At 34.7% G+C, this 16,112-nt stretch overlaps 1 protein-coding gene across 4 annotated transcripts in view; it reads left to right on the forward strand.

The window, feature by feature from the left end:
- LOC110382001 (allatostatin-A receptor) overlaps positions 1–16,112 on the forward strand; it is a 156,024-nt gene that overhangs the window by 126,112 nt on the left and 13,800 nt on the right. For all 4 annotated transcript variants that reach the window (XM_064039737.1, XM_049843744.2, XM_064039726.1 and 1 more), the window contains 2 exons: positions 2,019–2,885; positions 11,241–11,396. In XM_064039737.1, coding sequence (XP_063895807.1) covers positions 2,061–2,885; positions 11,241–11,396 — 981 coding nt within the window. In that variant the 5' untranslated portion in view covers positions 2,019–2,060. The remainder of the gene's footprint in view (positions 1–2,018; positions 2,886–11,240; positions 11,397–16,112) is intronic.

The following is a 16,112-nucleotide window of genomic DNA, read 5'->3' on the forward strand; positions in this document are numbered from 1 at the left end:
ATTCAAATTGTTCACGTGCCATACATATGTAGTCATTTGGATTTTGCTGCGAATATGAAAGACTACAAATAACAATGCTTATTGTACTGAGCTCACACGTGCTCAGTTTTTGTTATTTCTGTACAAGTATCAAAAATATTTTTGCTACTTATTTTGGGAATATTTCTTCAAAACATATCTAGGAAAAACGTTGAAGTATTCTTAGGTCTTCTAAGGTTTTCGACGTTATGGACCAAATGGTTATTTTTTTTTTTCATCGATAACTTTGTCTTGTTTTATATATAAAGAGTGTTTCACAGATGTCTGCATTAAAAGATAATAATTGAAAAGTAAATTTAGTTTTGGCAGGCGTAATAAAAGAAACAAAATGAATGGTACAAAACAAAACAATAACAAAGCTATGTGCATGGTTTTATTTACCACAAAGAAAAGCTTTATGAAATAAAAAGACTTGAAGTGTTTTAAACAGAGGGTAGGTAGCCAAATTGGTTCTGGCGGTAATCCAAAACATACGTAAAAGAAAAAGTGTAATTCTAGATAACCTCAAATTATGTTCATAAAACCAACTTAACTAAGGCATAACAAGCAGATATAGAAATATTTACTAGTTCCAAAGAAGTTAGTTTAAAAAGAAGACCCGAAACTTGTAAACTCCCAACCAAAGTTTTTGGTCAACAAATAACTTACCGAATTCACTTAAAAAGTATTTTTTACGGCCAGAATGTGTACTCACATCTGCCAAGTATAATGTAGCAAATTGTTTTTCGCTAAAGTTTCCGATTTCAAGAAATCTCAGAAAGTAGTAGAAAAATTCTAAGAAAATATTGTTTCCATCGTAATTAAATGTCGCTGTTTTACCGTATACATTTAAATACTACTTAAATTATTACATTCCGTTAGAATTCTAATTAAAACCTAGCAGTTGCACGCAGTTTCATCCGCTTCCCTTGGGAACTCTCGTACCCATATAAAAACTATCAATACTGATAGAATTTTTTAAATCATTTTAGTAGTGTTGGAACCTTTTGGGTTCAAACAAAGAAACCAAAAATGTATCTTCTTTGTAATATTAGTAAAAATAGATTATCAATTCCAAACATCTTTTCTTCATCCCATAAACCACTCACCTTATCAAAATCATAATCCAAAAAGTTTCCTACATCTAAAAATATTCCTTCACCATAACACACGCATTACACAAATTACACCGATCACAAAGAGCATGGCATGTAAACATCAAACAATACCCCATGCTTAGGAAACTTCCATTACACAGGAAACAGAACGGCAATCAAAAGAAACGATTCACTAATTGTAAATTATAGCAAAAGTACAAAAACAATGAGAACTAATTACGTTGTTAAGGGAATGGGACGAACATTTGGAAACACAGAAAAGTTGAAAAAGATTTTCTTGATCCCATAGGAAAAAGCCACGTAGGAAAGAAACATAGCGGAGAAGCCAAAGGGTAGGTAGGCCAAGCGCCTTCTTGTAGGTCAAGTAACGCAAAACGGGCGTGATTGTCAAATCAAAACCAATCTGTCAAAGTTGGAGAGGTTCTGATTGATTAGTGATTGAAAGGGCGGTGCTAGTAGCATCCGTCCTACCATGAAAACTCGCATTTTGGCGCGCTACTTTCACAGGAGATTTTGTGTTATGACATATCCGCCAGTCATTTTGCACTCCATGGAATAAGCTTAAAAACATTACTAAGAGTTAATAAAATTATCTCGCATGAATACTGAAGTTTTTCGGTGAATTATTGTTTTTCTAGATAAACTTCTGTGAGAATGAGTCCTCTGCGTAACCCGTTAGCAATATATTTTATTCGATATCACTCCTAAAGACATTAGACATAAAATATTGTGTGCGGGTCTCAGATAATAATATAAAACCTCGATATGACGTAATCTACACAAGGTTTCTGCTAAAATATGTATTTACTTCGGAATGTGTGCTAAGATAATATTTATCTGAAATGTACCGTTGTAATAATCGAATAATTCTCTTTGTTTCAGAAACTCACGAGATATGAAGAATTAGAACGATAAACCTTCAAAATGGAGTCGACAGAAGACGAATTTATGAGCATATGCCTCAACCTGACCAGCGAGGAGGCTTTACTCGGAGGATGTAACTACAGCAGCGAATACGAAAACGGAGAACTCTTGGAGAAGGTCGTTTCAAGGGTTGTCCCCATCTTCTTCGGATTCATCGGCATTGTCGGACTTGTCGGCAATGCTTTGGTCGTTCTTGTCGTCGCTGCCAACCCTGGCATGAGATCCACCACAAACCTTCTTATTATAAACCTGGCTGTCGCTGATCTACTCTTCGTCATATTCTGCGTACCCTTCACTGCTACCGATTATGTCATGCCACGATGGCCCTTCGGGGACTTATGGTGCAAAGTGGTGCAATACTTCATAGTGGTGACAGCTCATGCCTCAGTCTACACCCTAGTTCTCATGTCTCTGGACAGGTTCATGGCAGTAGTCCATCCCATAGCGTCCATGTCTATCAGAACAGAGAAGAACGCTTTACTAGCCATAGCTTGTATATGGGTGGTGATATTAACCACTGCGATCCCCGTGGGTATTTGCCATGGGGAGCGGGAGTACTCCTACTTCCATAGGAACCATTCTTCGTGCGTGTTCCTTGAGGAGCATGGTTATAGCAAACTGGGTTTCCAGATGTCTTTCTTCCTGTCTTCTTATGTGATTCCTCTAGCTTTGATTAGTGTGTTGTATATGTGTATGCTGACGAGGTTGTGGAAGAGTGCTCCGGGGGGGAGGGTGTCGGCTGAGAGCCGGAGGGGGAGGAAGAAGGTGACAAGGATGGTTGTGGTTGTCGTCGTGGTGTTTGCTGTCTGCTGGTGCCCGATACAGGTGAGAAAAAAATCTTTATCATTAATTATTTTTTATTCTAATGTGTTGTTGCCAGGCCAGATACAATAGAATAATAAGAATCGTCTGTATTTTGGTCAAATTTTAATGTTACCCAAAACAGTTTAGTCATATTATTGTGAACAACATTCGCTTTTAAATATTAGCTAGGGTGAGATATAAAGGAGTATTCACCGTATAAATTGTAACGATTTTATTTCCAACAACATGTGGCTTCATTTTAAATAGATAAATTAATTAACGTGTGTAACTGCTGAACTAAAGTAATTAGCATCCAATACTTTCAATAAGTTTTTCCATCGTTAGCTACAGGAAAAAATAAATCTGCAATTAGCGCAGTAAATGAGCAATCCCACCCAAAACAAAAATGTGAAAGACTGCCAAGTTCGATGATATGGGAATGCTTCGCCTATAAAAGAAGTGAGATCTGAATAAGTACCAAGTTCCATACACATACCTCAGTTAAAAATAGTTACTTTTTGATGATGTTACTTGGCAAGTTTTCACACACCTTGTTATAAACCTACTAAACGCAATGAATCTAGTATTTTATTTTCTATTAAAACTTGCCAAGTAACATCATTAAAAAGTAACTATTTTTAACTGAGGTATGTGTATGGAACTTGGTACTTATTCAGATCTCACTTCTTTTATAGGCGAAGCATTCCCATATCATCGAACTTGGCAGTCTTTCACATTTTTGTTTTGGGTGGGATTTCATTTATTTTTGTAAGGTTGTTTATTTTTTTCTTATGATTAAGTTAGTTAAGGAAATGTCTCATATATACTATCTTTCAGATTTTTGAATATGCACTATGCTTCTTACAAAGAAATGAACTAGATTAACTAAATGGACTAGATTTACCAACTGACTGACATGACATGTTATCATATATTATGTTCGTGGATCAAAGTTACACATTCGTTATTTTCGAAAGTGATTCACACTTGGCCGTTTTCAGATCGGTACGACCATTCGAAGATATATTATATAAAAATAGATAAATTTAGTTCGTTTTAGTCCCTTAGGGGTATAAATTTACACCGGGTATAAAACACCTTCATTATTTTGAAACCGACTCACACTTGGCCATTTTCAGATTTTTCCCTTTACCTTGACATTAAGACCTACCTACATGCCAAATTTCAAGTCAATACGACCATTGGAAGTGGTCTAGGTTTTTGATGAGTGAGTCAGTCAGTCAGTCAGTGAGTGTATAGTAAAAATAGCGATTTTCTGACGTCAATATCTCAAGACCTACAATGGGTATATTAATGAAATTTTGTATTTTAGATAAGTGAGGGGGTCTCAACAGATACTAGAAATTTGATATGCGTAAATAAAATAGATTTTGAGTTATAGGGGGGTCGAATTTGGCCCGAAATGGTTCGTGTAATATAACCCACGGCCGGTGTGTCGCTTTTTTTGCTCGAACTTGGCGGACACACTGCCGTGTGTCTAGATTAGTACCATCTCTCAGTTGTTTGTACATTTTTGTTTAATTAAGAAAAATCTCAAAATGGACAGCATCAGTCTCGTCCTATAATTTAACTTAATTGCCAATTAAACGGGTTCTTAGAAAATATGAGTTTGTCTTGTGTATAGAAACGAGCCTTTTTGCGAATCCCCTTAGACAGATATAAATGGGTTTCTTTTTAAATCGCTCAATTCATTGAAGACCTATTAATACAACCCTTAAAATTCATTGATTAACAAAAAACCGTTAATAGAATTTGAACTAGGTACTTATTAAACAAAATACAGATTAAATACGTCTTATTTCCAAAGACATGATAATTATTTACTCCGAAAGGTCGCAAAAAATCTTTAGTAGAAGATTCCAGACAAGGAGATCTTTTTTCGCGTAATAAAATCCGTCTAGACCGTACAGGAATCAAATTAGGAACAAGTAATGGAGGCACTTGTAGTTCCTCGAATGGCGTTTAGTGTCAGGAATCCTGAATCTAGTGACTCGATTATACTTAGCTGACTAGGTAAGTGCTATATGTGCGTCTATGTTCTACTTTTTCAAGGAATATACCTAGTTACACGTGCCCAACAATATTATAAATGCGAAAAAACTTCTTATTTAAATAAAATCCGTGTAGTCCTTCTATCGCGGATGCTTTTACGCCTATACTTAGATGCTACAGACGACTTTGTTCTATAATGGCTATAGTGATTACGTTTGTGACAAATAGGCTAGTTTCCTAAAAAATAATAATTAGTCCGTCTTGTAGACTGTCCAAAATTAAGCGATACGTATTTTTTCTTTTTTAAATTGGATCAGAACTTGTTAAGATATAGCGTGTTAAAGTTGAGTGTGACGTCACAAGTTGCTACAATTTTCAGGACACTGTGACGTAAAAGGCCCCCACTCCTAATTTTTGAAGTGTATTATCTTTGTCATTTTATGTTTAATTAAAAAAAGAAAAAATACGTATCCAATATTTTTTGATTATCTAAAAAGCGGACTAAATATTATTTCATTATTTCGACCCTGGACACTACCCTATTCTATCATCAATTGATTCCATAGTTGTAATTCAACTGTCATCGATTGATCCGTTAATCCGATAGTTGTCAATTGTTTGATAACGCCCCGCAATAAAACTGAACGGAAAATCCACTAGTGTGAGATTCTGTTAGGTATTTAAAACCATTGAAGGTTTAATGTGGAAAGTAATTTTCCTTGATCATAAATTTCACTTATCCATCGTATTAATATTGTCTGTTTCATTAAACTAAGGGGCTTTGATAAAATAATTACAGATTTTAGTTCATTATTATTTAATAAGCAAAATCACGTTGAAAATTACATATTAATATGTTCAATGGGCACTTCAAATTGAGCAGGAATTTAATGATGATATGAGTAATAATTTGAAAATGTAGAATTAAATACGTCTAGACTCTTGAACATTGCTGTTATTAATAAAATTTTCAAATAAGCAAATTATTTGGTAAATATTAATATTTCGTTCCCGGTAATTAACTCTGCTAATTGAAATAAACATGTGATAATCCTAACTCATATTATGGGTTAGTTTGTTGGTTTTGTAAGCTATCCAAATTAGTCGGCTGATTCATTTGATACTCATATTTGTGGTTTTTTGATGTCGAGTGAGAGTTACTATTTTAGGATCAGTTCCCAGTCTAATTGCGCGAGTATCTGTCTGACCTCTTCAACCCAATAACTAGCTTTCACTTAGGTAAGCCAAAGGCTTCTTTCATCGAGGTACCCGACATTATTTCATAGCATCTACCTAAATATAGCAGTCACTGGTAACGTAGCTACATGTAAACAAAAGATTTGAGTAATTACCGTTTACAAACAAACTTAGAAAACGTTATTTTAAAACGATTTAACCAACCTACAAATGAAAATTTAAAGCCCAAAAAGCGTTAGTAATTCTACATAATACCCCGTGTGACATAGACTAGACATAATTAGACAATTATAAAACAGACTGGACACTTCAGGCTAAACGATTGCGGCTCCCATTAGAACTAACTTAATTAAACGAACAATAGGGTCAAAGGCTTACAACAGATGTTTTAGTTTAACTCCGACTAATTTGTCACAATTAGTATTCCTTTGACATTTTAGGTCTTCATAGTGTTTAAGTTTTGAAGGACAGATTGTGAAAGTGTGGAGAACTCAAATATTGTATTCTGTTTGTTACTTGTTTTGTAGTGTGTCGCTTTTGGGTTTAAAACTAGCGGTTGGCGGCGGTTTTACCCGCATGCCGGGGGAACAAATTTTTGAGATTGGATAAAATAAGCGTGTATTACGTTATTCTGATGTATAAGGTTGTCTACCTTAATGGGTTGAGGAGGTCAGATAGTCCTGATACTCAGCTGTATCCAGTTTTAAAGCTGAGTATGAGACGAAGCAAACCGCGACATAGTTTAGTTTCAAAATGCATCAGTTTTAAAATGCATTTTTCATTTAATAATAAACCGGCCAAGTGCGAGTCGGACTCGCGCACCGAGGGTTCCGTACAAATCCTGTATAGATAAAAAGCGAGTCTCGCGCCAACCGTTCAGTTTAGAACAATCATAGTTATGGTAATTTCGTGAGAGTCAAAATAGTTAATATTTTTTATTTTATAATATAACTAAAATAGTAGGCCAGTACCGTGTAAAAGTTATTTGATTAAAGTTATTTATATACAACATTTTATAGTCATCATTCAGAAATCTGATTGAAAATAACTAATTATGTCTTAAAGGTCATTGGGCATATCTCACCCGCTTTGTAAAAAGTGGCGGACATGAATCAAAGTAGTTTTAAATCTTGGAGAATATTATGACGTTTCTTTGAATATAAATATTTTATTAAAACTCCATGGAGACGAATGTCCAGGATCGTTTGAAAAATATAAAAGACAAGCAGTTTCAGAGGATTGTACAGGTTGCAATGCTAGTTTTTATTGTTAAAGACTTTTCATAAAGAAAGAAGATGCCAATTCGGATGACCAGGATCTGATGAGGATCTGGAAACCCTGAGAAATCGAGGGCAACTCTTGAATATTGTAGGCACGCATCGAGTCAAAACCAGACATGTGAGTGTATTTTTGAGGGTACTTGTAAACAGTGAAGGTTTGGAGCTGATTTGATTATGGAGACCACAGAGAGTCGAGGGAACTCCTGAACGGTATGTTGCAACTACCACGTGTTTGGACTTATTTAATTTGTATTGGCGAAGACTTTCCACATAGATAGGTTTAACTGCCATTGTGGGATCGATAGCAAAGATCAGATATAGTTATGGGAACTCCTTTACAATTTATAACGTAACCTTGTGTTGGAGCTTATTTTATTTTAGGAGATGAGAATTCACTACTAATTGGATCTTTTATTTTTTAAACATACATAGAGTTCTCTCAACTTTCTCACGTCTCCATCATCAGGTAAGCTCTAAACTTTCACTGTTTGATAGTATCACCAGACATACATCTGAGAATCAAGTTTTAATCCTATGCATGCCTACAATTTCTGATAGTTGCCCTCGATTTCTCAGGATTTCCATCATCAGATCCTGACCTGATGACAATGGAAATAAAAGGCGAGTATACTCTTTCACTACAAAGAATTGATTTCTCAAATCCGTCAAACTTGGTCGTTTAAATTCCCCATTGAAATGAAGAAAATATTTGATGTTTACACCTGATTTTCTCTAGATTCCCATGGTTCACATAGATGCGACTAATGCCATAGTAAATCAGAGCCTTTATCATTATACTGTGCTATATTTCGTTCGTATCCGCCGTGGGTATGGTTTCCATACTAAGGTGCCCAATGACCTTTGAATGATTTAAAAATTTTCACAGTTTAGAGGCAATTATATTTAAGAAGTGTTTGATATGAATTTCAACATTAATATCTCTACGCGTTCATGTAAAAAAAGGGTAGGTAGGTAGTAAGTTTATAATTATTTAAAAAATATTTTATGTCGTGTAAGCAAAAATAATATTTTAATATCTTATGTAACTTCAAATTTGTCATTTTCGCAATTTTTCCTTTATCTGTACTATATAACGCTGCTTCGTGCCGAATTTCAAGATTCTGAGTTCACGGGAAGTACCTTGTAGGTTTTGATTCCCTAGCGTGTGACGGAAATTCGTCTAAGGTGTCGGTATAACTGCTGTATTTTTTAATCGCGTTAACTTAGAAGTTTGATTTTTTCACTGCCTAAAGGGACAATAGACCTAAGTATTTGGTATAAATTTCAATTTGATACCTCTATTCGTTCGTGAGAAATAAGATAGTAAGTTTCATTTTATTAAAATATTTTTTTTATATTATATAACTAAAAAAATGAGATTTTCGCAATTTTTCCTATATTTGCATTATATGACAATGCTTCATGCCAAATTTCAAGACTCTGAGTTTACGGGAAGTATCCTGTAGGTTTTGATTCCTTTGCGAGTGTCGAAAATTTGTTGAAAATATCGACATAATTGGCTGTATCTTTTGATTGGCTTGGCTTAGAAGTTTGACATTTTCAGAGCTTAAAGGGACAATAGACCTGAGTATTTCATGTGAATTTCAGCTTGATACGTCCACGCGTTCTTGAGATAAAGGGTCTTGACAGACAGACAGACAGACAGACAGACAGACAGACGGACAACAAAGTGATCCTATAAGGGTTCCGTTTTTTCCTTTTGAGGTACGGAACCCTAAAAAACCGTGATAATAGCTACTATAACGTGACCTAAAAGCAACATAAAATATCTCAAAACATCCCATCTCGCGAAAAGTAAAAACTCGTAAAAGCTTCCGTAAAACAAAAATCCCGTTGCCATCAATTTTCATTGTGACAATAAATCAGAGGTCGACAATTGCAAACCGCAGCCGAGCTCGCGTCTCCGATGCGGCGGATAAAAACCCGGACTGACCAGCCATTTGTCTGGTTTTAGCTTGTACTGTTACTTATATTGCAGTTTTGTATTGTCGAAATTCGATCTTATGTCTTTGGGAATTATGAATTTTATACTTTAGTAAAAAAAAATAACAAATAAGAACATTTTCAAGCTAGGAAAAATCTGTGGCGTGATTCCAGGCAGCTTCTGTACCTACCGGTAGTAGTCAATTGTTTGCTGTCTTTCGCGTGACATCCCCCTTGGAAACGAGCGAAAAAATTGCTAGTGTGAAAGCGCTGTATGTACTAGTAACTATGACCTCTTATGATAAAGAGTACCGTGTTACTGTATGCGTTGACAGCTTAGACCAATACTCAGACTAAACTAGTATTGTAAAAAACAAAATTCTAACTTAATTATTGAAAAACCTAAAGCCAATAAACAATAATATTCAAAAAAAAAGCAATCAGTCGTCCAAATTAGGTCTTTTATTATCAAATCAAGGCGTATAATAAAATCTATAAGAAAACATAATTACAGCCAAATTGTACTGAAGATAAGACGAATAAAATAAATGTCATTATTTCATTGGGAATTATATTTTGAGTAAGGTCTTCATTGATAAGCTTTAATGCTATAGGATTATAAGAAACCAATAGAGATTAATTCGTCATGATGTATTAGGGCTCTTATATTTCTTTGTCGCTAAATTATTATAATGTTATTCTTTAGCTGTTTAGGTTTGAAAAGTATTTGATACGATGTCCGTGTTTCAAAATATCTGCCCCTACACATACTTACTTAAAAAATACCTAGTTTAAAACCGTCTTCGCTACGACCAATGCCCATATAAAAATGGTCAATGAAAACCTAACAGAAAAACAGACAGAAAATCTGTTCAGTAGCTTATGAGTTTATAGCAAAAACACTGACAGAAGCAATGTATGAATTTGTTTTGTAATAAAGTAGTGATGGGACACTTGCATAGCCGAAAATCACTTAAGTAGACCATCTTTGTAACTACATATTGAGATCTATATACGAAATCTGTTTAACACTACATAATATGTATGTATGTTTGTCTATGTACATATGTATCTGTAATTCGACCACTGCAATATGTGGTTTTATTGGCGCAAAAGCATTTAATTTAAGCATTCTCAAAGCTTCAAATTGAATCGTTCCGTTTTACGCACCCACCAATATCGTGTCCAACAATGTTGAACATATGTGTACAAATGTACAAATGTTTTTGGTACAAATGTTTCTGGTACAAATGTTTCTGGTACAAATGTTTTTGATGAGGATTAGACAATAGAGGCTGTGTATGCTAAATAAATATGTGATTATGCTAATGCGAATGTGTGTTCGCGTGAAATGGATGGCTGAGGTTTGGTACATTATAATAAAGGAATAGTGGAGGGATTTTTGTGGTATATTTGGAACACGGCTTTAAATTCTGAGCTTAGATTTTGTGTAGCTGGGACTACAAAAGGAATTAATATTATTGTGTGAGCCATGTTCATTGTCGACCCAGTGGTCGAATACGTTTTAATAAGCGCCAACCATCCATGGGTAGCCCATTCTTATAACAACATACAAATCACAATACTTCTCAAAGAAAAATTCTAATTGTCATTAAGAAGCAATATTGCAAATCATATATCACAATAGCACAGCTCTCTAAAATCGACCTCCCCCTCACCACTTCCAGTGCTGGAAACGAAAATCAGTGATGAACTAACTTCTTAAATTGAGTGCCTGGAATCGTCTTCACAGCTAAAAAACGTCCACTGCTAGACAAAGGTCTCCCCAAACTTAGTGAGATTTGCTAATACCTACTCACCGCTCTGGTCACGCAAGATGGTGACCGCAGTGTAGGATGCTTGTGATGATTTAACTTCGCAGGTGCTGCTGTAATAAAATTGGCATTTCTTCTACATTAACATGTGGTTCCTTATCTTCCAGATCATCCTGCTGGTGAAGGCGTTAGACAAGTACAATATCACGTACTTCACGGTGACGGCGCAGATCGTCTCGCACGTGCTGGCTTACATGAACAGCTGTGTCAACCCTGTGCTGTACGCCTTCTTGTCGGAGAACTTCAGGGTCGCGTTTAGGAAGGTGAGAGATGAACATACATACTTTATTGTAATTATTTTTTGCAGAATCAAGCGGATAGATAAAAAAAAATATGCGTTGTGTGCATCATGAAATGTATCCCCCGACCGATACCCGATATGTACCCGATGCGATCGAACCATTTGTAAAAAAGTTTGTCTAAATAAATATTGATTTGCTTGATTGTATTTCTGATATTGATTTTAGAATACCAACAATAGGATAGGAAGACGAGTTAGTCTAATTTTGGCCATAGGTATCATACTGAAGACCAAAAATCTCTCTTGTCCTCAATTTGATTGTCCCTTAATTTGAGATCAAGATCTCTATAAACTATTTTTGGAAATCTAAAATGCTGTTTTAAAAATACTGCGGCAATAAAAACAAGAAAAAAGCTCATTAAATCCAACCACGATAATAAATTGTCTATAAATATATTTTTCTGTTTTGACGTGATCTCTTCGCGAGCCATTAAGCACAATCAGTTTTTGAATACTAATGGCGGCCGTGAACTGAATTCACTGAAATATTAAATTAAAATATTTTAATAATATGTCTCTTAATCTACATATTCATTAACATGCGGAATGAGTTCTGCAGAAAACTTATTAATTTAATAAGGATTAAAATACGTACGACGCTTTAAGTACGAAGATTCATTTTTGGAGATATGTAGAGATTGAGGTTTTCCGGGAGTTTCTTGCCGGTTCTTCTCTATAAGACTAAGTCTTTGGAACTGTGCAACTAGTTTGATGTTTCGAAAGAGCTTTTTATATGCCTATTTGAAATAAAAAAGTTGACTTTGACGTTTTATCCTATTACGACTAGCAAATACACTACTACAAAAAAAATACAAAGATATGAAACGATTGATATCGATAATAGTGACTTACTAATACGCAATGCTACTCAACTTTGTATCAGTAAAGTTTGTATCTATTTAAGACATACCTATATATATGTAGTTCTGCTTCTACGCAGCATACACAGTGTTCATTATACTGTAAATATGATTAGTTTCGGCTAGGTCTCTTTATGAATAGCCAACAATATAAATTCACCTGCAGTATCAGGTAACATCCAAAAGGCAATAACAGAATTACCAGCCAATCCCGTTTCAATTGTTCTAGAATATACTGGAATATTCTAGAAACCAGTTGTGAATCCTTTGTGGTATTGACTGGCCTGTACCAATGTTAATTGTTATGTTATCACTAACGTACTGTCTCTGATATTCGGAAACTAATATGAAAAGCAATTGTTCAATTTCAACGTTAGATATTCTGGGAAATATGGTTTAGGCGGTGTAGTTACTAATTTGATGGGTACCACGAATTTCTGCATTGAAGACTGCTATAATGAATTTGATTTACAAAAGCTGTTTTTGCAAGTTTATTCAAATAGTTCAGTAAAAATGTGCCATCGTGGCACATTTTTCACTAAAATCACAGAAAATCTACTTGTATGACGATATCGAGGTTTATCGAAAAAAAAATAAGATCATAGACATTTTTGATTCAATAATAATCTATACAAGATAAATTATTTAATCAGGCGTTACTCTTAGGACAAATATTTAGCATTAATTCCGCGAGACAATAAAATCGAGGGCCGAACCTGTACACGACACGTATTTCTAACCTGCGGCTTAGAAGTTTCCCTTATTTTTTAATTTACATAATTTAAATGAGCCTTTACATATTCCCCATTCAAAACGCAGAACCGGTGTAGTAATTGGAACGTCGAGTACATCATTGTTACACCCTCATGAGACACTGCCAGTACTTGTCATTGACATCAATAACGTCATATGTATACCAGGGTATCTTGAAAGCCAAACAATTAACACTTGATAGCGTTTAGTTCTTAGAACTATTATATTGGTTCGAGGATCAAGGTATTCTAAGATACTGGCAGTAGGTATGTGATGTACCTAGTGGTCGAAAGGTGAAAGATATCCATGTAAACCTTTTAATATTACTGAGTGGTTTCTTGAGGTATCATAAAGGGTAGCAGAATTGTTCAAAGAGTTACTGTGGTCCATGGTACACAAAGGAATATAGGTGGGGTTTAGTACATAAAGGTCTGACATCGGACACTTCCTTCTGCTGCATTCATACTACGGAGTGATTACTTGAGGATTTCATATCTACCAAAAGGGGTTTCCTAAGACAACTATGTTTGTGAGGAAAACGGGGATTTGCAGTCACAAATCTCCCTTAAGCAAACTTGGTATTCAGTGCTAATGCCATTTATTGATGAGCCTTTGACCAGTCGCCATTTTGAATCGTAAAGTATTTTCTTCAAGGATTTAAAACAATCTTACTGCGTTGCATCGCGGTAGGCTTTGCCACGTCTTTCAAAGTATTATTCGCTCAACCGCAAACTGTTGGGTCATTTATTGTTTTCCATTACGACTGGAAACCCTTCCTAATGACAGTTGTTTTAACAACTTAAAACCCCAAATTGTATAACAAGATTACTGAGTTACAGACCGCTTATAAACTTTAAGTTTTGAACTTATAGGTCCTTTTTTGAGACCTTTTGATAAACCCTTCTTGAATTTTTGTTGACTGGTAATATTAATAGATTTGATTTGAAAACTCGAAATGATCTCAAAGGAAGTATTTACTATACGCAATTGGGAGATTCCACCAAAATTGTTAGCGCACAGCGGTGTTGCAATTTCGGGAAAATTTCAGTTCGCTAGCGAATTTTTTTGCTGTATTGCAAAGACCAGAAGAAACATTTTTTATGTGTCACAGTGCCGAACACCGACTCGTAAAAAGTTTTGGAACACTTTTTTTTCATTAAGTTTTCATCAGGTATAGGTACATGATGAAAGGAAAAATTACATATCACTTTGATAACCAACTTTTTAGCTCTAATCTTTAGATTCCGTTCATTTCCGTAGCTTCGGTTATACGTGCCAGCGTTCCTTAAAGATAAAATCTTTCTTAGGTGTAAGGAAGAAAAATGGTCTTAGGAAGTGCTATAATAATGTTATATGAACAAGAATAAAGTTCATAGAGGTGAATATCAAGGTCACGGTTGACGTGAGCTGAAACTGTATCAATATTGATGGAAATATAAATGTGGCATGTTTTGTGTGTTTTGTACCGATTTAGTGTGAGGTGACAGTTTGTTATGAGGCTGATAGATTCCTTGTTTTTTTTTTACTATTTATAATTATAATATTTTACTTATACGTAGATGACATTATTGGGGTGTTGGTGAATTTACAGAATTTGGTACTTTTAGAAATGACATTCCCGAATCTACTCTATGTTTGATTAAATATAGAATTTGGAATCAATACTTAAAGTAATGGAAATTCCTATAATTTCATTTCCCAATATTGTAAACCTGTCGTCGTATTTAAATATAGCCAACAATAAATTGATGTCGAATAACAAACGAACGAAAGAAACATAGAAGAATTAATTTTTCTTTTTAATTAAAATATCTTTATTGCTAAATCTGCTACCTGCGGCTGAGGATTATTCCTTCAAATATCTTGGAAGAGATTTTTTTAACTGTGTACTTAAAATTCTGTTGGCTGGATGGAAATTTTGCTCGGATCAACATTTTGTACCTACTGGCAGTTTTTAAGCTGACCTTCTTAGTTTTGCGTAATGTCTAAAAATAGATCTAGGTAGGCTAAGCTTATGTTTTCAGCTGGTCTGTCAATTCGTGATATCTCTAGAACCACAACAGCTGGTTAATTAACAATTAAATTATCATTACTTTGTACAGTTGACACACAATAATTGTACAGGTAGGACGAAGTACGGATGCTATAATGACCAGAGACCATGTCAGACTTTTAATAAGAACCTATACCTTTTAATAAGAACTATAAAGTACACATTTCCTCTGCTATTTAATTAAAATAATAAGAATACAATTTATGATGGGGAAATATTAAAACTAAGTATAAAAATATTCATCCGCATCGCTGTCAGCGGCGATCGTGCCCAAAAGGCTGGCAGTGTGTTTACCTTAATTGACCATTATTATTTTTCAATAATTATAGGGGTAATTTGACATTATTATTTTCAAGCGTGTTGATACATACAAAGTGAGCGTATCATGTTATATCTTCAAATCTTTAGCAGAAACATGTCAGTCATACCCAAATCCGCCATCTGTGTGCCATTAGGAATCTGTTACTTTTATTACTACATTCACGGATCATTTCCTGCGAGAAGAAATATCCGATAACACAAATAGCCTTTTCATCTTTTATCTGATACTGTCATGGAGTAAATGCGTACAGAAGGATCAAAAGACTTGGAATCGTAATAATTACTACTTTTGACAACAGTTTTATTCCTATCGAAGGTTGATTGTTAATAGTGAATATTAGTAGTTTTGACAGACCCAAAAACATAGCAGCAGAAAGTTTACATAAGAAATCTGAACTGTGCACTGCTTAAGAAAAAAAAAGCAAGAAAGTTGAATACTCAGACCCACACTCACTCAAACGTCCGGTAAAACTCCTATGCCACGGAAAAAAAATGTTATTATGTATGTCACTAAAATAACCTTATTATAATTACTTATCCTGTTAATACATGAAAATATTAATATTCTTCCGTGAATAATCACGGCCACCCCAAATATCCATAGATATAATGCTATACCAGAAAGACCAAGAAATATAATAAAATCATTATTCCCCTGCATCAAACGTTCCTTACCCTCTCTAATATCTCC

Source organism: Helicoverpa armigera, chromosome 2 (genome assembly GCF_030705265.1).
Source record: "Helicoverpa armigera isolate CAAS_96S chromosome 2, ASM3070526v1, whole genome shotgun sequence".
Taxonomy (NCBI): domain Eukaryota; kingdom Metazoa; phylum Arthropoda; class Insecta; order Lepidoptera; family Noctuidae; genus Helicoverpa; species Helicoverpa armigera.